This window comes from Salvia splendens, chromosome 10 (assembly GCF_004379255.2).
Source record: "Salvia splendens isolate huo1 chromosome 10, SspV2, whole genome shotgun sequence".
Taxonomy (NCBI): Eukaryota; Viridiplantae; Streptophyta; class Magnoliopsida; order Lamiales; family Lamiaceae; genus Salvia; species Salvia splendens.
Genome location: NC_056041.1, coordinates 1,338,791 through 1,362,706, shown reverse-complemented (window position 1 = coordinate 1,362,706; position 23,916 = coordinate 1,338,791). Strand labels below are relative to the sequence as shown.

The 23,916-nt window shown below is 38.9% G+C and overlaps 4 protein-coding genes, 1 long non-coding RNA gene and 1 other non-coding gene across 6 annotated transcripts; 4 read left to right on the top strand and 2 right to left on the bottom strand.

Annotated features, from left to right (window-relative positions):
- Nucleotides 1–1,775, bottom strand: LOC121753184 (U-box domain-containing protein 45-like). Its single transcript, XM_042148385.1, has 2 exons — nt 1,113–1,775; nt 1–1,020 (listed from the first exon to the last, which is right to left on the bottom strand). The coding sequence occupies exons 1-2, from the start codon at nt 1,544–1,546 to the stop codon at nt 177–179; spliced, it is 1,278 nt and encodes a 425-aa protein (XP_042004319.1). The 5' UTR covers nt 1,547–1,775; the 3' UTR covers nt 1–176.
- A 1,046-nt stretch (nt 1,776–2,821) lies between these two features.
- TRNAG-CCC lies at nt 2,822–2,892 on the top strand. Its single transcript has one exon. It is a non-coding gene; the product is annotated as a tRNA-Gly (tRNA).
- A 156-nt stretch (nt 2,893–3,048) lies between these two features.
- LOC121751222 lies at nt 3,049–4,092 on the bottom strand. Its single transcript, XR_006040027.1, has 2 exons — nt 3,629–4,092; nt 3,049–3,545 (listed from the first exon to the last, which is right to left on the bottom strand). It is a non-coding gene; the product is annotated as an uncharacterized LOC121751222 (long non-coding RNA).
- An 893-nt stretch (nt 4,093–4,985) lies between these two features.
- Nucleotides 4,986–8,361, top strand: LOC121751242 (cellulose synthase-like protein D4). The gene is made up of 2 exons (XM_042145954.1): nt 4,986–7,303; nt 7,392–8,361. Exons 1-2 carry the CDS (start codon nt 4,986–4,988, stop codon nt 8,359–8,361), a joined length of 3,288 nt encoding a protein of 1,095 aa, XP_042001888.1.
- A 7,836-nt stretch (nt 8,362–16,197) lies between these two features.
- LOC121750084 (putative pentatricopeptide repeat-containing protein At3g23330) lies at nt 16,198–21,864 on the top strand. The gene is made up of 10 exons (XM_042144540.1): nt 16,198–16,513; nt 16,594–16,650; nt 16,831–16,965; nt 17,262–17,360; nt 17,469–17,541; nt 17,780–17,865; nt 18,226–18,309; nt 18,477–18,536; nt 19,043–19,229; nt 19,717–21,864. Exons 1-10 carry the CDS (start codon nt 16,316–16,318, stop codon nt 21,438–21,440), a joined length of 2,703 nt encoding a protein of 900 aa, XP_042000474.1. The 5' UTR covers nt 16,198–16,315; the 3' UTR covers nt 21,441–21,864.
- Nucleotides 21,865–22,646: 782 nt separating this feature from the next.
- LOC121750178 (protein METHYLENE BLUE SENSITIVITY 2-like) lies at nt 22,647–23,331 on the top strand. The gene has a single exon (XM_042144658.1). The coding sequence runs from the start codon at nt 22,754–22,756 to the stop codon at nt 23,075–23,077; it is 324 nt and encodes a 107-aa protein (XP_042000592.1). The 5' UTR covers nt 22,647–22,753; the 3' UTR covers nt 23,078–23,331.
- The last annotated feature ends 585 nt before the right edge of the window (nt 23,332–23,916 follow it).

The window sequence follows — 23,916 nt, the reverse complement described above, 5'->3', positions numbered from 1 at the left end:
TAAGAGCATGAAATTCCAATAATTAACATTGCAAACACAAAATCAAAACCGATGCCACTAACACTAGTACTACTAAATACTTATTTATCCATCCATCTAAGTCAAACTATGCAAAAACAAGTGCAACATACAAATGAAAAAACAACCTAAGTTAATCAAAATATTGCACAAAATCATCAAAAGGGCAAGCTTTTAGAAGTAGAAGTAGCAGTGAGCGACCTCAGATGTTGAGATGGAACAAAATCATGCGGCAGATTAGCCCTTTTCACCATCCTATTCATGTTGCTGTGCAAGCTCTGTTGCACCAGCTGCTTCACCGCCATGCTCTCCTGGCTCATTTCCATCGCCATCCTCTCCTCCTCAGCCGCCTCGGCCGAGTAGGCCGACAGCGGGGCTGAGGCGCTCCCCTTCCCCTTGAAGCTCTCCAGCATCCGCGACGCCCTCTTCTGCGCCAGCGTGCTCCCGAGCAGCGTGAGCTCGAGGAGGGCCGACATAATGCCGGCCTCAATCATCGCCTGCCGATCGATATACGACTTGTGCGCCATCACCATCAGAATGTAGCTCGATTTTTCTTGGCAGATTGGCGAATCGATCCAGTTGAATACGTCCATTAGGATCGGGAATGCGTCAGCGATTTGACTGATTCGCTTCCTCCCTTCGGAGGCAGAGGCTAGGTTGCCGAGGATGGAGAGGATCCGCTCGCTCATTTCCATTTCCCCAATTCTGGTGAAGAGGAACGGAATCAGGTCGGTTTCCGCCATTGCAGCGATGTTTGAAGGTGAGATTGAGAGATTGTACAGCGCTCTGAGCGAATCCTGCTGCGGTTGAGTCTGATTCGATTTCAGAGCCTCCACTAGAAGAGGAATCGCGCCAGAGCAGCCGATGATCGGTTTGTTCGAGTCCAGCGCGCTTAACCCTAGGAAATTCGCCACAACCGCTTCGACGACGGCGGAATCGCCGGATTCGCTCAGCTTCACCATTTTATCAACCGCACCTGCTTTCACAATCGCCGCCTTGTTCCTGAAAAATCAATTTCAACGAGATCTGCCTAAATCAGCCTCCGATTTCGGAAAAAACCTAGCTCAAATTTCAATTTAGGGAAAAGTACCGACGCGTCGTTTCCAATGGCGAGGTTGAGCAAAGCATACATCGCCGCGATCTGAGATCGGAAACACAGATCTCCGTCGTCAAACAGAGAAACAAGCGGCGGAATCACTCCGAGCAGCGCGAGGGTAGTGCGAGCGCCAGGATCGTCCTTGGTCAGCCTCCTTACATCCACCGCCCCCTCCACCATTGTCTCCTCCACCTGCAGCTTCCTCGCCACATTTTTCAAGCACTGCAGCGACTCCTCCTTCCTCCTCACATCCTCATCGCCCTCCCACCACTCCGGCTGCTTGAGCAGCTCCGACAGCTTCTCCGATCCCTTCCTATCGCCGGATTTCTTCCGCTGAAAACCTCCGCCGCCGCAGCGCACGCTGTCGAGGATGAGAGACCACAGGTTGAGAGGACGCTCGAGCGCGACCGATCCGGCTTCGCATTTGCCCATGGCGATGGTGATCACTCGCACTCACACTTGTGACAGCGCATTTATAAACGGTACGTTGATGCATTACAGTTACACACACAATGGTCTCCGTTTCTATCGTTTATTAATAAATACATTACAGAATAGTGGAGATGTGAGAGAGACTGACAGTGGAGAGAGAAGTTTTTTTTTTATCTGTGAGTTGCTCAAGGAGATGGAATTATTATATGCATAAGTCCGACACGATATTATATAATGTCTCCTTTACTTTATTTGTTTTGTCATTTTACCGTTTCTCTAAATATATTTTCTTATTATAACTTGTCAGAGTAAGCTTCTTTTCTTTTATATCATTATCTACCATTTTTCAAACTTCTCTATTAAATAAATAATGTGTGTCGGTAAAAATTAATTATCATTTTTTTTATTTATTCAACGTAAATTAATAATGTTCTAACAAGACATGTAGAGATGTGGAAGGCTAGTAGGCTCCAATATTAGTATATAGTTAGTTTAATTAATGATTATTAGCAGTCTTAATAATTCACAATACGTATTTTAAGTAGTACTATCAAACTGATACGGGATGTGGAAGGCTAGTAGGCTCCAATATTAGTATAAAGTAACACATCCAATTATTTCTTCTTTATCAAAGAAATGTCCCTTTATCGGTAAGTGCATGACCCAGTGATGCCCCAAATTCACCTTTTCTCATATACAAACTCACTCAAAACTTTTGCTTTGCATGTATATCCAGGTAACATGTTTTTCATGGTAGTAGGTTATTAAAGGAATAATATCTATTTAAATCACGAAAATTTTTGATCTGTCCTGTAAATTTTGAAACTCAAACTCAAAAATTTTGAAAATGAAATATAAAATTAAGAAGTTTTAATTTGTCTCAATTGTCTTATTCATGCATTAATCGACATATTTTTGTGATGTTAAAAAAGACATATTTGAATTTAATGAGAAAATGAAGGAATATAAACGAAAAAAAACTATTATTTTAATGAATCATGTTGTTTGAATATCGTTAAAAGACGACATTTTATGCATGGATTAAATTGAGAAAATTGAAAAAATTTTCGTGATTTAATATTTCAAATTCAAAATTTATGGGACAAACTAAAATTTGACCAAACTTCATGATTTAAATAACTATTAACCATTTTATAAAATCAAACAACTTTGTTTTTCAATATCTATGTCCCCACCTAAATATGCTGTTAAGATATTCAAATACCAAATTCAGAATCGTAACAAATTAATTAATTATGGGAATGTAACATCGAAGCGCATCTGGTGTAGTGGTATCATAGTACCCTCCCACGGTACTGACCAGGGTTCGATTCCCTGGATGCGCATTTTATTTTTTATTCTTTTCCTCTTTTAATTTAATCATTTTATTTAAAAGACTGCCCATTGCCCAACTTCATTTTAAAAGAGTACATTTCACAAGTTCAATTTGTAAGATTTTCATTTTAACGAGAAAAAACTCATCCTTATAATACTTGATTACGTAGTCACAAAGAGAATACTATTGAATATAGAATGAAATTAAGAAATAACTAATGCTCTGCCTCCCTACATGATTTTATCCACTTGATTCTTAAACAAGACAACATTACCGTTAATCCCAATGCCACTTCCACACTGTCTCTAACTTAGCTTTCTTCCTAAAAAAAATCTCAAACAAAAACAAAACACCACAGGAAAAAGCTGAATTAGAAACAAACAAAAACAAATCCTCACTTGAATACAACATTACAAAAACCTAGAGATGGCATCCAAAGCAATTGCAAGTCTTGGGAGTGAAAGAGCAGAATCCAAAGGGCCTGTTTGGGATATTGCAATTAATCGCATAGCAGCATGGCGTCGCCAAACAGTAGCTTCTGCCTCCTCCGCCCCCGCCGCCGCCGCAGCAAGTGCACAGAGCACATGTCTGAAACCCCCCCAACTTCCTCCTCCCCATCATAATCTCCGCCACCGGCACCATCGTCTCCTCCACCGCCGCCGCCTGCAATTGAATCAACACCACGCCATTAATTTTTAGTAAAGATTCGATTTTTAATTAATGGGATCTACGAATTCGAAACTCACGTGGCGAAATCCGGTGATGGTGAGTGATAATGACAAGATTAAGAGCAGCCCACCAAGAATCGGACGCCGCATCTGCAGAGGCTCTTGTGAGAATTGGGATTATTTTGTGGGAGGAAATAAAAATGAGATCTTGAAAATGGTGAGGATGTTTGTCAACAAGGATTTATTTATTGGGAAATGGATTCTGCATTTCCATTTCTTGAATTCACATTTGGCCTTTCTGGAAATTGAGATTGGGAAAATGTGAATGTGGGGTGGATGACAACTGCCCCATAACTAGTCTTAGTTTTACAGTGGGAATAACAGTGATTTTTTTTACTGAAGTGTAAATTAGAATTAGTAAATGAGAAGAGAAAGAAGCCAAAAAAAATAAAATAAAAATCGAAGTAAAAGTAGCTTCATTGTAGTGACTTGCGAGTCCATAGCCATGTGTTTATGTATGACTTTTGCCTTCGTAGTAAATAGAAGTGTGAAAAAGAGAAATTTTGATAAATCAGTGAAAATGCTATAGTATGATTTTAGGAAATAAGGTAATAAACCAGTGGAATTGGGAAATTTGTTGTTGGCTAGGATTATGGAGTAGAGACTATACCGGTGATATTATAAGTAATAAACATATATAGAGCTAGCTAGGATTAGAGATACTATATCAGTGATATTAAATGTCAAAGATATTACTCCTAGTAAATTGCAAACACAAAAATAACTAAGGCTAGCCAATAAAATAATGTAGATTCAGTTTTTCACCACTAGTTTTAAATGTGGAAAAAAAATACATTAAGTTTTAAGAGTAAAGCAAATATTTCTCATGCTACAGTATTCCTGCAAAATGAAATCTAATGTAGACTTATTATAACGACATCAGTTTAGTAAATTATGGACAAAATGACATAAACATTCCGATACGCCGTATATGAGTGAAATTGGATTCAATGGGAAATTGGTTGCACTCTCAATGTTAATGTGTTTTCCACCACAGTTAATAATTAAAATTTGTGGTGAAGACCATAATTACGCTATAATTGGTGTATTTATTATTGGCTACTTATGAACTAAAAATTAAAATATATACATGGAATATGAGGTATTGATATAAAGAAACACATGAAGTAAGTTAAATTAAAATATGATTATTTGTAATAGTATGCAACAAATATATTTATAGTAACCATCCTTAAGAAGCGCCAACGAAACAACAAATTTACATTCAACCATTCCCCAAAAATTTGGGAGAAATTCAATCCATGTCACATTTTTCCAGTGTCTTATTTTCGTTTACTCTCTAATTTCCAAACAAAAGTTATCTTCAGAAACATGATTGAATAAAACAAGGTTGATCGATCAAGAAAGCAGTGCAATGGCGTCGCTGACGAATCAGCCATCGAAGAAGGGTGGAAAAGGAGGCTCCTCCGGCGTGAAATTCGCGAGGCGAACCTCCAGCGGCAAGTACGTCAGCCTCTCCAAGGAGGAGATGGAGATGGAGGGCGGCGACCAGAGCAACTACACGGTCCACATTCCGGCAACGCCAGACAACCAGCCGGTGGCCGCGAAGGCAGAGGAGCAGTACGTGTCGAACTCCCTCTTCACGGGGGGTTTCAACAGCGCGACGCGGGCCCACCTCATGGACAAGGTGATCGACTCGCAGGTCTCTCATCCCCAGATGGCCGGCTGTAAGGGGTCGTCATGCGCCATGCCGGCGTGCGACGGCAAGGTGATCAAGGACGAGCGTGGCGAGGACGTCATCCCCTGTGAGTGCCAGTACAAGATCTGCCGCGATTGCTACATGGATGCGCAGAAGGACTCCGGCCTCTGCCCCGGGTGCAAGGAGCCGTATAAGACTGATTGTGACGATGAGATACCGAACTATGCTAGTGGGGCCCTTCCGCTCCCCGGCCCCGACAAGGATCCTACACAAATGTCAATGATGAAGAGGAACCAAAATGGGGAATTCGATCATAACAAATGGTTGTCCGAGACACAGGGGACTTACGGACATGGCAATGCCTATTGGCCTGAGGATGGGGATGAGAATGGAGGGATGCACCAGGGCATGCTCGAGTCGTCAGATAGACCATGGAGGCCTCTCAGCCGAGTCATCGATGTCCCCAATAGTATAATCAGCCCTTACAGGCTCCTCATTGTTCTTCGTTTTATTATTATGTGCTTCTTCTTAACGTGGAGAGTGCGTCATCCGAACGAGGACGCTGTTTGGCTCTGGTTTATGTCTGTCGTCTGCGAACTATGGTTTGCTTTCTCTTGGATTCTTGATCAGGTTCCCAAGATACACCCCATCAGCCGGAGCACGGATTTGCCTCTCTTAAGAGACAAGTTTGAAGCTCATTCCCCTGCGAACCCCACGGGAAGATCCGATCTTCCTGGGATGGACTTGTTTGTATCAACTGCTGATCCTGAGAAGGAACCCCCTCTTGTTACTGCAAACACCATTCTCTCCATTTTAGCTGTGGAGTACCCTGTGGAGAAACTGGCTTGCTATGTTTCTGATGATGGCGGCGCCTTGCTCAACTTCGAAGCAATGGCCGAGGCCTGCAGTTTTGCTGACCTGTGGGTGCCATTCTGTAAGAAACATGACATAGAGCCTCGGAACCCGGAGACTTACTTCAGTCTCAAGGGAGATCCAACCAAGAACAAGCGTAGAGTGGACTTTGTTAAGGATAGAAGGAGAGTGAAAAGGGAGTATGATGAGTTTAAAGTGAGAGTCAACGGCCTCGGAGATTCCATTAGGAGAAGATCAGAGGCTTTCAATGCTAGAGAAGAAATGAAAATGTTCAAGCACATGAGGGAGAGTGGGGCTGACACATTGGAGCCTGTCAAAGTTACTAAAGCTACATGGATGGCCGATGGCACTCACTGGCCGGGGACTTGGGCAGTTCCATCCCGCGAGCATGCCAAGGGTGACCATGCGGGGATTTTGCAGGTCATGTTGAAGCCTCCTAGCTCCGATCCACTTATGGGAACCTCTGAAGACAAGATTCTCGACTTCAGCGATGTGGACATACGTCTACCTATGTTTGTGTACATGTCTCGTGAGAAACGCCCTGGCTACGACCACAACAAGAAAGCCGGTGCCATGAACGCTCTTGTTCGAGCTTCAGCTATTTTGTCCAATGGGCCATTTATCCTCAACCTTGACTGTGATCACTACATCTACAACTGCAATGCCGTTCGGGAAGGAATGTGCTTCATGATGGACAGGGGTGGCGAGGACATTTGTTACATTCAGTTTCCACAAAGATTTGAAGGCATTGATCCATCAGATCGTTATGCTAACCACAATACTGTCTTCTTTGATAGTAACATGCGAGCTCTTGACGGCTTACAAGGTCCTGTTTATGTCGGGACAGGCTGCATGTTTCGCAGATTTGCTCTTTACGGATTCGAACCCCCTAAACTGGACAAACTTCCTCCCAATATAGACAAAACTGTGGAGCTCAAGGCCAGCGATTTTGACCCCGAACTCGATGTCGAATTACTACCTAAACGGTTTGGGAATTCCGCATTACTAGCGAAGTCCATACCCGTGGCTGAGTTTCAAGGCCGTCCGATTGCTGATCATCCGGCCGTCAAGTACGGACGCCCTCCAGGTATTCTCAGGGCTCCCCGCAAACCTCTTGACGCCACCACTGTTGCTGAAGCTGTGTCTGTCATATCATGTTGGTATGTTGTATATAAGTTAACACTTAGTGTAGTCGTTGCGAGCGAGGTTTACCACATTAATTATAAGCCAATGTTGGTTTAATTGTAGGTACGAGGACAAGACTGAATGGGGTGACCGGGTCGGATGGATCTACGGTTCGGTGACTGAAGACGTGGTGACAGGTTACAGAATGCACAACCGCGGGTGGCGCTCCGTCTACTGCGTGACAAAGCGTGATGCCTTCCGCGGCTCCGCACCCATCAATCTCACCGATCGCCTCCATCAGGTCCTGCGGTGGGCCACCGGCTCCGTCGAGATCTTCTTCTCACGAAACAACGCAATCCTAGCCTCGACTAAGCTCAACGTCCTCCAACGCCTCGCCTACATCAACGTCGGCGTCTACCCCTTCACCTCCATGTTCCTGATTGTCTACTGCTTCCTCCCAGCCCTCTCCCTCTTCTCCGGTTATTTCATCGTGCAAAACCTCGACATCACCTTCCTCGTCCTCCTCCTCAGCATGTCCCTCTGCCTCATCGGCCTAGCCATCCTCGAGGTCAAGTGGTCCGGGGTCGGCCTTGAGGAATGGTGGCGGAACGAGCAGTTCTGGCTCATTTCCGGCACCAGCGCGCACTTGGCCGCGGTGGTGCAGGGGCTACTGAAGGTGATCGCGGGGATCGAGATCTCGTTCACGCTCACCTCCAAGGCGGCCGGAGATGAAAATGAGGACATATATGCGGAGCTCTACCTGGTGAAGTGGACGTCCCTGATGATCCCACCAATCGTGATCGGAATGGTGAACATTATTGCGATAGTGGTGGCGTTCTCGAGGACGATATACGAGTCGGTGCCGCAGTGGAGCAAGTTCATCGGCGGCGCGTTCTTCAGCTTTTGGGTGCTGGCGCATTTGTATCCTTTTGCGAAGGGATTGATGGGGAGGAGAGGGAAGACGCCCACCATTGTGATTGTGTGGTCGGGACTTATTGCGATTACTCTATCTTTGTTGTGGGTTGCTATCAACCCCTCCGCCGGTGAGAGCCCGGCCGCCACTTCGGGCGGCGGCGGGTTCTCTTTCCCCTAACCGCTCTCTGTCCACTGCATTGTGTTTGTGGTTAATATACTATATATATATACATATATATATATATATATATATATGGGTGCATTATATATATATATATGTATATATGGGTGCATTACCCTCCTTATCACCCCTAGGCGGTACATTATGGTACTAGTTTCATACATTAAAGGACACTTTTGGAATCAATACATTAGGCGGTTCATTTTTATAAAACAACATTCACGAGATTTTTGGAAATTAATATAAGTGAAGATCCAATTCCCTTCCACACTCTCTCTCACCCTTACTTCCAACTTCTCTCTTCCCTCATTAATCGTCACTCACCAAAAACCCTAACCGCCGCACCATTCCACATCAGTTTTTCCTTCTCTCTTCTGGAGAATTGTCAGTTTTCAAACAGAAATCGGAGGTAACCTCTATCGGCGGTGTGATAGGTAAGGCCAAAAATGAAAACTTTGTTTCAAATTGTAGTCGATTCCGTCATGAGGAACCTGTATTTCATATCAATAGCTTCAGATTATATGATATATTTTCGTGCTACATCATGGTAACTTATCTGTACATCATTGGTTACTGCATTATTCTTTGATAAATGTACATTATTGTAAACCAAATCTGTTAATTTATTCATACTACCACTGTACATTTAGGGGTTGTATATGCACATCATTGGTTACTACATCATGGTAACTTATCTGTACATCATGGCAGTGTTTTGATTAAAAAGCTACATTTAGGGGTTGTATTTGTACATTATTTCAGTAGGAAACAATGCTACATTATATATGCATACTTGTAAATGACTTTAAAACATTATTTACTGTTACATAATACATCAATTGATGCTAATTTTATGCATCATGTTCTGTTACATCATGTAGCTAGATTGTACATCATGTTCTATTACACTATTTAGCCATGGATGTACATTAACTGATACTACATTGTATGTATTTTTGAATAGGTTCAACGAGTGCAAGATTCAATTCAATGACGATTTTGACGATGATATGCCCACTGCATTAACGCAACGATAAGCTTTAAAGATGTTAAATATGTGCAACATTATTATTGTGTTGTAGATTATAATGTGCAAAAATTATATTTTAATGTAGACTATAATAGTTGTTTGATGAGGGGCAGAAGTTATATCCATTCCCCAGGGGTTTAATAGTCCATGGGGCTAGGGTGTAGTACCAACCCAGCAGCACAACATTCACTAAGGGCAAGGAGCTAGAGTCATTCTTGTAGGATTCAATTATTTATTGTTTTGTGTAGTAGTCTTTGTTGTATTCTTACACTTATTAGGTACATTATTTAGGTTAATTGTTACATTATTTGCTACTAATGTACTGTACATTAAAACCATAAATATGTACATTACCAAAATGACTGAAACCAAATTGACGAAAAATATACATTAAACTACTAGATTCGTACATTATTCACTGTTAGACATATACATTATAAGACTATATTTGTACATTATTTCCTGTATAAAATCCAAAACACACATTAGAAAGTGAAATTTTATGCATGTGGTGGTATTATACCCTAGCCCCATGGATTGTTAAACCCTAGGGGAATGATTCAAACTCCCTATCCTTGGCGATTGTTTCATTTTGTAAGTGGGTACTACAACCTAGCCCCATGGATTGCTAAACCCAAAGGGTATGGATTCAAATCACACTAAACATTAAATCCAACCATAGGTACATCATTTAGTATGATGCATGTACATTAACGCCAATTTCCCTACATTATTTATGTTAGAATTTGTATACTAGAAATCAAATTTCAAGTGATTGAATATTGTAAAACTCTATATTTTACTTTCCAGTGGATGCAACATATTATTTTTGTCATAATGTTGTTATGTTTTACATTTAATGAATGTTATTGCATATTTAAATGTATAAGCAACGTAACAAAGTCTAAGTCATTGTTTTAGTAGACCGACTGTGAGCGTCGTCCACTTTAAGGTAATACGGCCAGTTCTGAACAAAGAAAAATAAGAATTTCACAACCTAGATAGGCCTAGACTACCTATCGTGAAAGGTTGCAATGTCAGTTCGCATATTTATAAGCCTTACTGAAATAAGATGACATTGGTGTGGTATAACACTAAATTAGATCTAACAGAGAGACAAGTCTTTGTGCTATCTACTGAAAGAAGAGGTCTTGATAATTAATTTCTTAATCAATGTACGTTAACATTGAGCATACGGTATTGATTATGCACTACCTTGACTTGCAAAATGCTACGGGTTTTTCACAACCCAAGAATCCTGGTATATTGGGTAGTGCTGATTAATATCTAGCGGTGCTAGGATTGCTATTATATTGAATCATGCGCGAGGTGAGTCTCGTGTGATAACGTCCACAAGAGGAGCTCGAAACAAGGTTTTATTATTCAGAACCTAACTAGTTGGAGTTTGATTACTCTATGAATAATAAATAAGTGTTTCTTGCTAAGTCCACTCTTGGAGTTAATAATATATTAATTAATTAAGTTTATAGCAAACATCAATTAATTAATGGAAGTTTCTATCTTAAGCACAAGAAATGAACGACAAACAAATGGAAACCCAGAATACTTGTAATTTCGGATTTGGATGGGCAGTGCAATATTACTTCTGTAGTGTCTGCTCGTAATATTACAATATAAGTTTATATTAAATTGTGGGCTCAATTTAATTAGTAAGAAGCCATTTGGGGGAGGCCATATCCAAATTCTTTCATAGATCCCTGACTGGACCCAATATGTGACTTAATATAAATAGGAGAATAAAGGAGACAGAAAAGAGACTCAATTATGATCATAATTTTCGTCCCCCCTTCTTTCTTCAAGAGAGACGATTTTTGAGTCATAGTATTCTGGTGAGATCAGCCCACACTGATATCAGTTTACAGTTCGGGAACCAGTCAGAAGATTTGTGGTTTAGTACTCAAGATCTTCACGTGGAGAAGTCGCTAGCCAACTTCGATTCTTTGGAGAATAAACGAGGTAAATTGGCTAACTCCGTAGTAAGCATGTTTTAGGTTTCAATTACGCTAAAACATTACGCTAAAACATGATTAAATTCAAGTTATGAGCATGATACATGTGATAATTACGCGAATAGATTTTGTCTAAATAATCTGCTAAATAGATCTGAATTATTATGTGATCAAATTGAATGCACGCTTTCACTGTCAACCCTTACAATTTACCCTTTGAAATCCTAAATACACATAAAAAACGAAATTCAATGCATGTGGTGGTACTATACCCCAACCCTATGGATTGCTAAACCCCTAGGGGAATGATTCAAACACCATACCCTTGGTGATGATTTCATTTTGTGAGTGGTTACTACAACCTAGCCTCATGGATCGCTAAACCCAAAGGGTATGGATTCAACTCCCACCAAACATTAAATCATTACATAAGTACATCATTTAGTATGATGCATTTACATTAAAGACCAATTTTCGTACATTATTTACTGTATGAAATCCTAAATATACATAAAAAACGAAATTCAATGCATGTGGTGGTACTATATACCCTAGCCCTATGGATTACCAAACCCCAATGGGAACGAAAGTTTAATTTATTCTCCAAGGGTTTAATAATCTATGGGGTTAGAGTGTAGTACCAACTTTGTAACGTTATATAAGTACATTACTCACTTATTCAATGTACATAAAAAACAAATTGAATTCATATTCTAGTCAGGGAACATAATTGTAAAATAGTATAAATATGTTCATTTTTAGATAATATTTAATAGTCAAGGAACATATCAAATATAAGAATAGTGGATTAAGGAGTTGATGATTAATTTAATATAATATGCGTTTATTTAGGGAATGAAAATAACTTCCAATGATTAATTTAATATAATAGGCGTTTATTTAGAGAATGAAAATAACGTCCAATATGTAATCTTCCTTTTCTGCCATTTTTAATATTTTTTTATTAATTTATATAATTCCAAGTGGCTCCATATCAACCATAAGATCGACCATAATCAATGGATGGGATTAGTTTTCTTTTTTAACCATTTTCAACTTATTAATATGATTACATCCATATATATATGACTCATGCTAATTTTGCAATCAAAAGTGTCACCCACAAGTGTACGGGATAAGTAGCACGTGACAATCTAAAATTATCGATCCACGAAAACTAAAAGCCGGTTTGAGTACTATGATGCAACTTTGAACACTATCTAGACTAATAAAAGGGGTTTTTGATTTTCTTAACTAAGATAAAAGAACAAATAAGCAATAAAGGCAAATTAACTAAGTAAAGCAAATAAAAGATTATTTTCACACAAATTGGTAAAGGTAGGGATATGGATCTGTCGGTATGGATCACGGGTGTCACCTAGGAATCATGCTCATCTATTGAGTCTCATGTGTGGCTAGGAAAGTCGAGAAGATTGGTTAGACCCCCCCTCGAGTGCATCAAACAGGTGGGTCAATCTCTAGTGTAGGAGTCTACTCCATACAATTCGAGATTGACTCCCTAAAACAACGGACCCAAGCCCCCTCTCTAGCTCATGCATCCCTCGATCACATGTAAGGCACAGAGTTGTTGATTACCTAACTATTCTAATAATGCATTTCTCAATGTCAACAATTAGAACAAGATATATCAAATTGGTAGCTAATCAATTGGATAATAAAAGCCCAATAACCAACAAAATCAACACAATGAGATAGATAAACATAAATCTAGGTTCAACCCAAGGATTCCATACAAACTTCACCAAATCCCTAAAGAAATCTAGCTACTCATGATCAAAGTCAAAACAAAAGGAAATACAAAGGAAATGGAAAAATAACATAATAGAAAGATAAACTTGGATTCCCTATAGGTGAGATTGATGGTGGGGAGTCTTCTCCTTCAATCTCTTGAGAGGAGAAGTTCCTTGGCCTTCAAATCCTCTTCATTCTCTTGTTTCAGTTCTTGATTTGGTAGTGTGGGAGTTAGAGCTCGAATGTGTGAAGTCTCTTTTATATTTGGAGTGAAAAATGGGCAAAATAAGGAAGTTGTCAAAAACACCCGACCGGGTGATTTGTGACTGTCAAAACACCCGACCGAGTGTTTTGTCTGGAACTAGCAACTCGCTTCAAAACACCTGGGCGGGCGTTTCTTCTGATGAAAACACCCGATCGGGCGAATTCTCTCTCCCTATGTGCATTTCCAGCCAGAACGCACGTTCAACTCCGTTTAAGCTCGTTTTAGACTTGTTTTTGCATCAAGACTTTGATACTATCGTTAGCTCTAAAAAATCTAATAAGTGGATGAAACCTAAACTTTATACCTCAAATTACTCAACAACTTGTGTTTATCACCCACCTAAACATCCTAAATTATGAGTTTGTCAATATATATAGGGGAGTGTTATATTGCTAACTCAATATTTAATTGTTAACTACAATTAAATAATAACCATTAGATATTTAAATCAAGGGCCTAGATCATCAGCCCCGGAATGTCAATAAGATCAACAAAAAACGTCAATAATGGTATTAAGGTCAATTTACAACAAATTAGTTATAACTAACTTTTGAAAAATATCTCATAACTTTAAAACACATATTAGTTTCTCGATTTAAATTATGTTTTCGCATAACATATATCAAATTACAGATAATTTCATAAGGATTCTAACGAGATCTCACTTGCATATGTTCCGATGTCAAAATTTGAAAAAAAAATAAAAAAATTTCAATTTTTTCGTACAGCAACAAATGTCAACATAGTATATAAAATATGTCAATATAATACATGTAGAATGTCAATATAAGCATTGTGTTGACATTCTCAAAGCATCGTGTTGACATTCTCAAAGCATTGTGTTGATATTTTCGAAACATCATATTGACATTTTCATCCAAAATCCTAATTTGGTATTTTTTTAATCTTTTTTATTTAATTAATAAAAATGAAAATTACACGTGACAAATTTTAGATCACAAGATTTCTAAAATTCTATGGTCTTAAATTAGTTGTAGTTAGGAATTAAATGATTAGTTAGCAATTGATCACTCCCCTATTATATATATGTAGTTTGGTTAATCGTGTTTTCTTTCTATCTGCATACATACTTTTTGTTTGTTCCTATCTCTCTCTATTGTTTGGTTAATCGTGTTTTCTTTCTATCTGCATACATACTTTTTGTTTGTTCCTATCTCTCTCTATTGTAATTAGCAGGAATTATTTGTTTATGAAGTAAATCTCAACATCTTGTGTAATTACAACCATGAATATCAAGTTATGTTATATTCATTTTATTTAATCTTTTATTAATAATAATTCTTCATATACATCGTAATGACTTGAAGTGATAACTTATACTCTGATATAATAATTGGATGATATAATAATTGGATGAGAAGTGTCTTGCCAATTATATTTCATTGTCATGTTATGTTATATTCAAAACATAGAAAAATATTGGTTGGAACTGTTATTAATTTTTCCTATTGTTTTAAGTTCACATCAACTAATTTTTACTGCTAAATTTCTTAGTTCTTTTATTTTTTGGAAATCTCTGTCAGATTTTATGAAATTTGTTTGTTCTTTAATTTTATTATAGAAAAAAAGTTGACATGAGTCTCTACAATCTTTGAATATCTGTCTTTATGAATAATTAATTGCAAATTGATATAATTCCGAGTTTATAATATTTTCATAATGAAGAATGAATTTTCTTAGGATTTAGGACGGTAATTACCACTCCAAACAAGAAGAAGAAATGTTTGACAAAAGAAGTCTACTCATAAATGTATTGGTAAGTGGTAACTTATATAAAAAGTTTTTGCAAAGAAGTACTAGCATATTCATAAAATATATGAATCCCTTATAAATTGTAAATTGTAGGTATTTGTTAAATGAGTCCTCGATTATAGTATCATAATCCAAAATTAAGATCAAATTTACACTTTTAGATTTTAAAATGAGTGGATAGGATCAAATCTTACGAATTTCAATAAATACAAGACAAAATATTAACAAAATGAGAAGATCGTCATTTTGTTATCATATCATTATTTTCGTGTTTTTTTATATCAATATAGTGTATTACAAATATCAACACAATGACATGCGTATTTCAACACAAGTACACGAAAATATGAACATAGTTTTATTGAGATTTTACATGCATTATATTGAGATTTTTTGATGTATTTGTTGATAAAAAAATATGCTTATCAACATATACGAAAACTGAAATAAAAATCATCAAATTTCATCATCCGAATGTCGTCGGACGTATGCAATTGAGATCTTGTTAGAATCTTTATAAAATTACCTTTAATTTGATATATTTTTTACGAAAAATAATTTAAATCGAAAGAGTTACGTAAATTTAAAGTTTTAGAATAATTTTAATAAGAGAGAATTGACATTACAATTTAATTTTATTTAATAATTATTTATATTTAAAATATAATTCACCTATCATTATATCAATTACTACATTATTTATTTTTTATAAATAAATTATATTGTTAATAAAGGACCGTGATCAATTACTAACTATTCATAATTAGCAATTTAAAATTAAGATAATAAAGGAATGTGATCAATTGCTAACTATTTATAATTAGCAATTTAAAATTAAAATTGCTAATTTTAAATTACTAATTATGAATAATTAGCAATTGATCACGTTCCTTTATTAATAATATAATTTATTCATAAAAAATAAATAATGTAGTACTAGTAATTAATAGTACAAAATTTTCCACAATAGAATAATTTCGAATGAAGTAAATTTCATCATTATTTTGTCGGTGATTTGCTTAATATTTAAGTGATGAGTCGAATTGAATTCACCGCGTAGTTATATGATGGCTCAAATCCTAATCGAAACCATAAAATGCCCATAAATTTTGACTCAGTGTAATGATTTTCGCACTCTCTCTCTAGCCTCATCGTTCGTTAATGCCGGCGCAGATCCCAACCTGCAATCACCCATTTCCGATCGAGATCCCCCCTAATTTAGCTGCGAGCTCTGAAATTGGCTTCTCGCCCATTCATCAGATCAAATCCAAAAACATGGGGGATTCGTTTCGAGGGAGATCGTTCGTTGTCGCATTTGTCCTATTCGTAACCCTCTCCGTTCCTCTAATTTCAGCTGAGGTACAATTTTTCGTAAATTTATGATTTCATTTATTCTGGATTGTGTGTAATTTGATTCTGATGCTTCGGATCTAATTTAGGAGAGTGGAATCGACGAGTCGGCTACTGGAATTAAGGATCTGGGCCGGCGTAGTAAAGTGAGTCAGTTTTGTTCCCTGATTCTGATGTTATTGCTTGATCAGATAGTTAAGCTTTTTGTAATTGTGAAGTAGCTTGATTGGAGAGGATATTATGTTATATGTTCCCTTTGTTGGTGGTACTTGTGATTTTTGTGATGATTCATTGATTGGCATGTTATCGGAATTTGTCTAAATTAGATGCATTGGATGGAGAAACTCAAGGCGGGTGACAGCGAAAACAACGATCCTGATTCTTATGGCGTGGATGTGGACTCTGGTCTTGGAGTCTTTGATGCTTTCTTTGCAAGTTTGTCGATGATACTCGTCAGTGAGGTTAGTGGATTCCTTTTTATTGCATTAGCTTTGCCAGATTTATCTTAACAAGCACTGTTAAATTTCACGTTGGTGTGTATTTTGATGGTATGTATTAATTGATTTATCATTCCGGGTCTTATTTGTTGAGTGATTGGTATTGTCTATCTGTTTTAACATCTTAGAGGTTGAATATCTAACTGTAAATGTGAATGAAGCACGTGCTACTTTTGCAACAAACTCTCATTAGGGATATAATTGTCGTTTTTTGTGATCACTTGGTGTCATATTGTAATACTTTTTTGTTCTGATGCTAGATTGGAGATGAAACGTTCATCATTGCAGCTCTCATGGCTATGCGGCACCCTAAGGCGATTGTTCTATCAGGTGCACTCAGTGCCTTGTTTGTGATGACGGTAAGTCAATATTCCTTCTCTTGCTTTGTTACATGGATTGAAAGTTATGGGCTCATGAAGGTACTTTTGATGGATCATACTAATTATGTTGATAACAACTCCTACCAGATACTTTCAACCGGTCTTGGTAGGATTGTTCCAAATCTGATATCGAGGAAGCATACCAATAGTGCAGCAACAGGTTTGTTTCTGTTTGTTTCAATAAATGTGACGAAAAGTTTGTTTTATTTATTTTACGGGGTGTAGTTAAAAAGGTTCGAATGTGTCTAAAGACTCTCCTTGAAATGGGTTATAGTCATTTACAGGACCTAGCTGATAGGAATGTTTTGTAGTACCTATGTAGGAACAGCATGCTCATTCGTGAGTGGTTTTCTTATGTGCAGGTTGTTTATAAATCTGACATGAAACCCTTATTGCAGTTCTTTATGCCTTTTTTGGTCTCCGATTACTTTACATTGCGTGGAAATCTGACCCAAAAGCTTCCCAGAAGAAAGAAATTGAGGAAGTATGTCGAACCTTCCAATTTTAATCTATTAGATACTGAGTATTTGATTTCTCTGCTTCTCTAAATCCTGTTGTACTCTGCTTCTCTAAATCTGTTGTACTATCCTGAAGATTTAGAATTGAAATTGGTATTGTAGTATTTCTTTACTGTAAAACTATTATGCTTGCCTTTATTGTAGTATGTATTTTTGCAGGTATCTTTAAGTGTTTTGCTGTTTATTTCTTTTATTTTTTAAAATATGGTGGTTAAGTAAATTTACTTCTCATACCTGCACTACTGGTGCTCTTTTTGTTTTCTTTAATTAAATTCTTCCCAGCTGGTTAATACACTATGTGCTGATTTTAAGACTGATTGCAACAGGTAGAAGAGAAACTTGAAGCTGGACAAGGGAAGACGACTTGGCGACGTTTCTTTTCTAGATTTTGTACACCAATCTATCTAGAGGTATAGCTTAATATTCTTTGATTTAGTTCCATATACCATCTTGATATCTTCTGCCAAAAATCTTAACAGTTTTTAGTAAGAGCACAAAACCGATCTCCACGTTGGACTGTTTTAGTTTTACATTCTAGACACTAATATTTTTTTCTCTCCTATGATTTCATTTGCAGTCATTTATATTGACATTTTTGGCAGAGTGGGGTGACCGCAGCCAGATAGCAACAATTGCTGTAAGTTTCTGTGTGTGTGTGTGTGTTATACTGCCAATGTTCTTACTCTCTTATCTCTATATTTGTCAAAGTTCAGACTAGCTGGAATTATGTTGTTACATGTCAGAATCTATTCAAAGGCCATTTTAAACCAAATAATCACTAAAGCTTTTAGTATTTATCTAGAGACTGAAGTAGCTAGAATAGCAGCACACCAGTAGCATGAGACTAGAACTTTGCGAATTTGCTGAATTACATAAACTTTGATCGAAAGATTCAGCGAGGGTAAAGCAAATTTACTTCTTTTTATGGGCATTGAGAGTGTATTTGTCTCTTCTTCCACTACATATGTATATCCATTACAAAGATCTCCCAGGGACAGTTTGACACATCTGGGGCTTCTGCCGCTGATACTCTTATAATTCATCATCCAATTCTTCTCAAACTTGACCACAGCAATGGGGTGATTGGTGTCCGGCTCTGCATAACAACTAACTAAAATAGGTTATCTTCTTCCTCTTTTACAGCTAGCAACACATAAGAATGCAGTGGGAGTTGCTGTAGGAGCTACCATAGGGCACACCATTTGTACGTCCGTAGCAGTGATTGGTGGAAGTATGCTGGCTTCGAGGATCTCACAGCGCACTGTTGCTACAGTCGGGGGCTTGCTTTTCCTGGGCTTTTCCGTGTCCTCATACTTCTACCCTCCTCTATGATACTGAAAGTTTTGTAGATTAACTTGATACTGCCCACATTGTGATCATTATTCAAGAAAATTCTAACAAAAAACATTGTTGGGCATATATATATTTTTTTGTATGGATTGGAAGTATATTTTTCCAATCTTTGACACAATTTCAAATCCATTATTAATACAATAGTTCACAAGTTGTCCAGGAAAATAGCAAATGACATCATCTACATTGGCGCACTTCTATAGAAACAAAAACTTTATTTCTTTCCTCATATTGTATCATTAAATTTTCAGTATTTCGTGTGAATCTTTGTTCAAAACAGCTCAATGAACATATACATATGATAATTATTATCTCAAAATTTTGAATGCCAATTTCAGAATATATAGCCCCCATTATCACAGTGAAAAATACGAATTTTAGAATATGCAATCCAACAGCTATGAATTCTACGGCGCCGGCGAAATCGCTCACCACCTTATATTCCAAAGTCAAACACTGCCGCAACTACTCTTCATTCCCTTCTCCTCCCTCCAATCCACGCCCATATCACTCCTCACTCATCAAGAGCGGCACTATCCATTTTCCCCACGTGGCCAACCATCTCCTAAAGCTCTACCTCAACCACCTCGATTTCGAGCATGCCCGCAACCTGTTCGACGAAATTCCCGAACGAGATGTCAGAACCTGGACCCTTCTCATCTCCGCCTTATCCAAATCCGGCCACCACAGCATTGCTTTGGATCACTTCGCCGCAATGCAAAGAGAGGGAGCCGTCGCCGCCAACGCCTTCACCTTGTCGAGCGTGCTCAAGTGCTGCGCCTCCCTTTGCCACGGCCTCCGGGCTGGCAAGGCAGTTCATGGCTGGATAATCACGAATGACATCGATGTGGACGTCGCGTTGGAAAATGCGGTTCTTGATTTTTACGCGAAGTTTCGTCTCTTTAGTTGGATGGAGAGATTCTTTGAATCCATGGATGAAAGAGATTCCACTTCTTGGAATATAGTCATGGCTGCGAAGATGAGCGAGGGTGAGGCGTGGGAGGCGCTTGATTTATTCCGGAGGGTGCCCGACAAGAGTTGCGCGAGCTGGAATACGGTCATTGATGGGCTTCTGCAGCAGGGGTTGAAGGGGGAAGCACTTGAGCTTTTGTACCAAATGGTTGAACTTAGATATCCTTTTAATGGAGTTACCTTCTCCATATCGTTGGCTCTGGCGTCTTCGTTGAAGAATTCGGAGATGGGGAGGCAGATCCATGGCCGGCTGGTTAGGGCCGGGATGGATCAAGATTCATTTGTAGGCATTTCACTTCTTGACATGTACTGTAAGTGTAGGGAGATGCACAGGGCTTCTGTGGTTTTTCGACGGAAGAGAGGCCGCGGTGATTCAATGGTTCGTTGGAGTACGATGATAGCTGGCTGTGTTCAAAATGGTATGACAGAAGATGCAATTAGTTATTTTAGATCCATGATTGTTGAGAAGCTCAAGATAGATCTGTTTACTCTGACTACCATCCTTACTGCCTCTGCTGACCGCGCTCTTTTGGAGCTTGGCCAGCAAATTCACGCACACACGCTGAAACTAGGGCACGGAGAAGATGTTTGCTTGTGTTCGTCCTTAATTGACATGTACGCCAAATGTGGGAAGTTAGGCAGCTCTTGGTCGTACTTCAGGGAGACGAAGACTAGAAACGTTGTGCTCTGGAGTGCAATGATATCAAGCTACGCAACACACGGATTGGGAAATGAAGCGATCCAGCTGTTTGAGTTGCTGCGAAAGGAAGGTATCAAACCGAATGAAGTGAGCTTTCTTGGCGTTCTCACTGCCTGCAGCCATGCTGGTTTGGTAGACGACGGCTGCAGGTATTTTAACATGATGAGAGACGCATGTGGGATCCGGCCGGGTGTTGAACATTTTGCTTGCGTGATAGATCTGTTAGGCAGAGCAGGACACCTTAAGGAGACGAAGGATTTTATTTATGAGAATAAAATTGATCATTTGAAAGAGGTGTGGAAAGCCTACCTATCTTGTTGCTGGCTTCACAAGAATGTTGAGATGGCGAATTGGGCGTCTGAGAAGCTGCTTGAGCTGGATCCGAGCCAACCCGAGCCTTACCTTCTCAGCTCGAATACTTACTCAGCTAACGAAGTGTGGGATAAGGCGGCTAAAGTTAGGGGTTTGATGCTGGAAAAGGAAGTGAGGAAACTTCCTGGTCAGTCTTGGATCTAGCGAAAAGCGTCATGACAGTGGCATAACGCTTTTCTGTGGCGGGATTTTGAAAAAAACGCCATAGCCATGGCTATTTGTGGCAGATTTTGATGGCGGCAGCCATGGGCGTGGCGCAAGATGTTTTCGGACTTCCTCCACATTTAAACACAAACCATGCTACCCTATCTATCCGCGCCCCGGCCCCGTAGCTCAGCGCCGTCTGGTCCCTTTGATGCGTGTGGTATTGTATGCGTTGATATAACGGAAATTCGATGGATGTAACATGATTGCGAAGGTGGGTTTGTGAAGTGTCCAACCCCAAAAACAAATGTTAAATTTTGTTTGATACGTCTGATATAATTACTTGACTGGGACACTATGCAACGAGATTCATTGCAACGAAAATTCAAGATGAATGCTCATGAACTATATATAATTATATATATGTGGAGACATAAATCCATTTTTACGAAATTTACAACGTCATCTATCTCCTAGTACAACATAACAATTACTTCCTCCGTCCCACATAATTTGGGACACTTTGATCGGACACGGGTTTTAAGAAATGTAATAAAAAGTGAGTTGAAAAAGTTAGTAGAATGTGGGTCCTACTTTTATATATTAGTTTTATAATTAAATGTGAGTAGGAATGAGTTAGTGGGATGTGGGGTCCACTACCAAAAATGGTAAAAGTGAAATGAGTCAAATTATGTGGGACGGTCTAAAATGAAAAACTGAGTCAAATTATGTGGGACGGTCCAAAATGGAAAACTGGGTCAAATTATGTGAGACGGAGGGAGTAACAAAGTAGTCTCCTAGTACTCCAACATAACAATTAACAAAGTATTTACTTGCTTCGTCCAACTCAAAGCGAAAATTTTATTTTTGGTAAGATTGTGTCGGATTAATTGATTGTATTTTTTTCGAGAGGCTTCAAATTAATTAACTCATTTTATTATTTTAGCAAAAATTAAATCTAATCTCACTCATATTTGAAGCACTAAATATCTTCCCTTTAATTCCTTATCTAAAAGGTATCAGTATTTAGTCGAGAAAGAATAAGATAAATAGATATACTTCAACAGTTCAACTAATCCACTATAATTAATAAATACTAAAATAATGATAAAATAGAATAATTTATTCCGTGGGATTTATATAATTGGATAATAGAAAAAGTAAATTTAAGGATTTAATGGTATAAATAGGCGAACAGAGAGAGGTAAACCGTAAACTAGGGCTAAATTTGTTGCGAATCGTTGAAGAAATCCCTTTCGCCCCCAAATCAAAAATCAGCACAAAAGTCCAGCTGCTGCTCTCGATTCTCCGCCATGACCGGAAAAGCCAAGCCGAAGAAGCACACCGCGAAGGAACTCGCCGCCAAACTCGACGCCGCCACCACCAACCGCGGCGGCGGAAAGGCCGGCCTCGCCGATCGCACCGGCAAAGAGAAAGGCGGCCACGCCAAGCTGGAGTGCCCCCTCTGCAAGGTCACCGCCCCCGATATCAAGTCTATGCAGATCCACCACGATGCTCGCCATCCTAAGATCCCCTTCGACGATACCAAGCTCAATAATCTCCACTCCACCGCCCCCGCCGCCGCCGCCGAGACCTCCAAGCCCAAGCCTGGCGTCCGCGGCAGCTTGAAGAAGTGAAATTTTCTTCTCTATCCCCTTTTCCCCTGCTTTTATGCTCTATTTTCACGTCAAACAGGGGAGAGAGAAAGGAGAGAGAAGAGGCCGCTGCCTGTTGTCTGTGGCTTATAGTAATAATTGTTTGGCTCCGTTGTTCCGTCTTGCTGTATTATCATGCTTGCTTATGACTTGTTACAGTTGTTTTGTATTGATACTTGCAGCTGCCTTAGTTGGATTCATGAATCCATCCTTCTAGTTGTGTGGTTTTTTGCTAATCGATGTCGCTTATATTTTTGCAAATCTGCTGTGTTAACTGTGCCATTGCCAATCCTGCTTTCTGATACTATACTTGTGTTAAACATGTAGAGCGCAGCTGTTGAGTTGAACTGAATTCTCTGTTTAAATAAGTTAATCAATGCCTAAGTGGTGTCTTTTGTCGATTTTGAGTTTCCATTTGTATTGGATGTACATGATATTTCTCTGATACTATATTTGTGGTAAGTATGTTTCACCTTATGTAGAGGGCAGCTGTTGTGTTGAACTGAATTCTATGTTTAAGGAAGTTAAGCAATTCCTAAATGGTGTCTTCTTCGATTTGAGTTTCCATTTGTATAGGATATGCATGAGATAATTCTCTCTCCAATGGTTGGTTGCTTGTTTTATAATATTTGTGGTATGATGCAATGTTGGTCGGATTATATACATACACATACGACTACATTCTTCCTAGTCTGGGATTTAGGATGTATGTGCTCTGGATATGGCATTTGGCTAAAACTATTCAAGAGTCTGCCCTGTCTGAGTCTGATTAGTGTGATTAGAATTTCTCAGTAAGAGTGGTGGTTGGAGCTGTTGAGGTG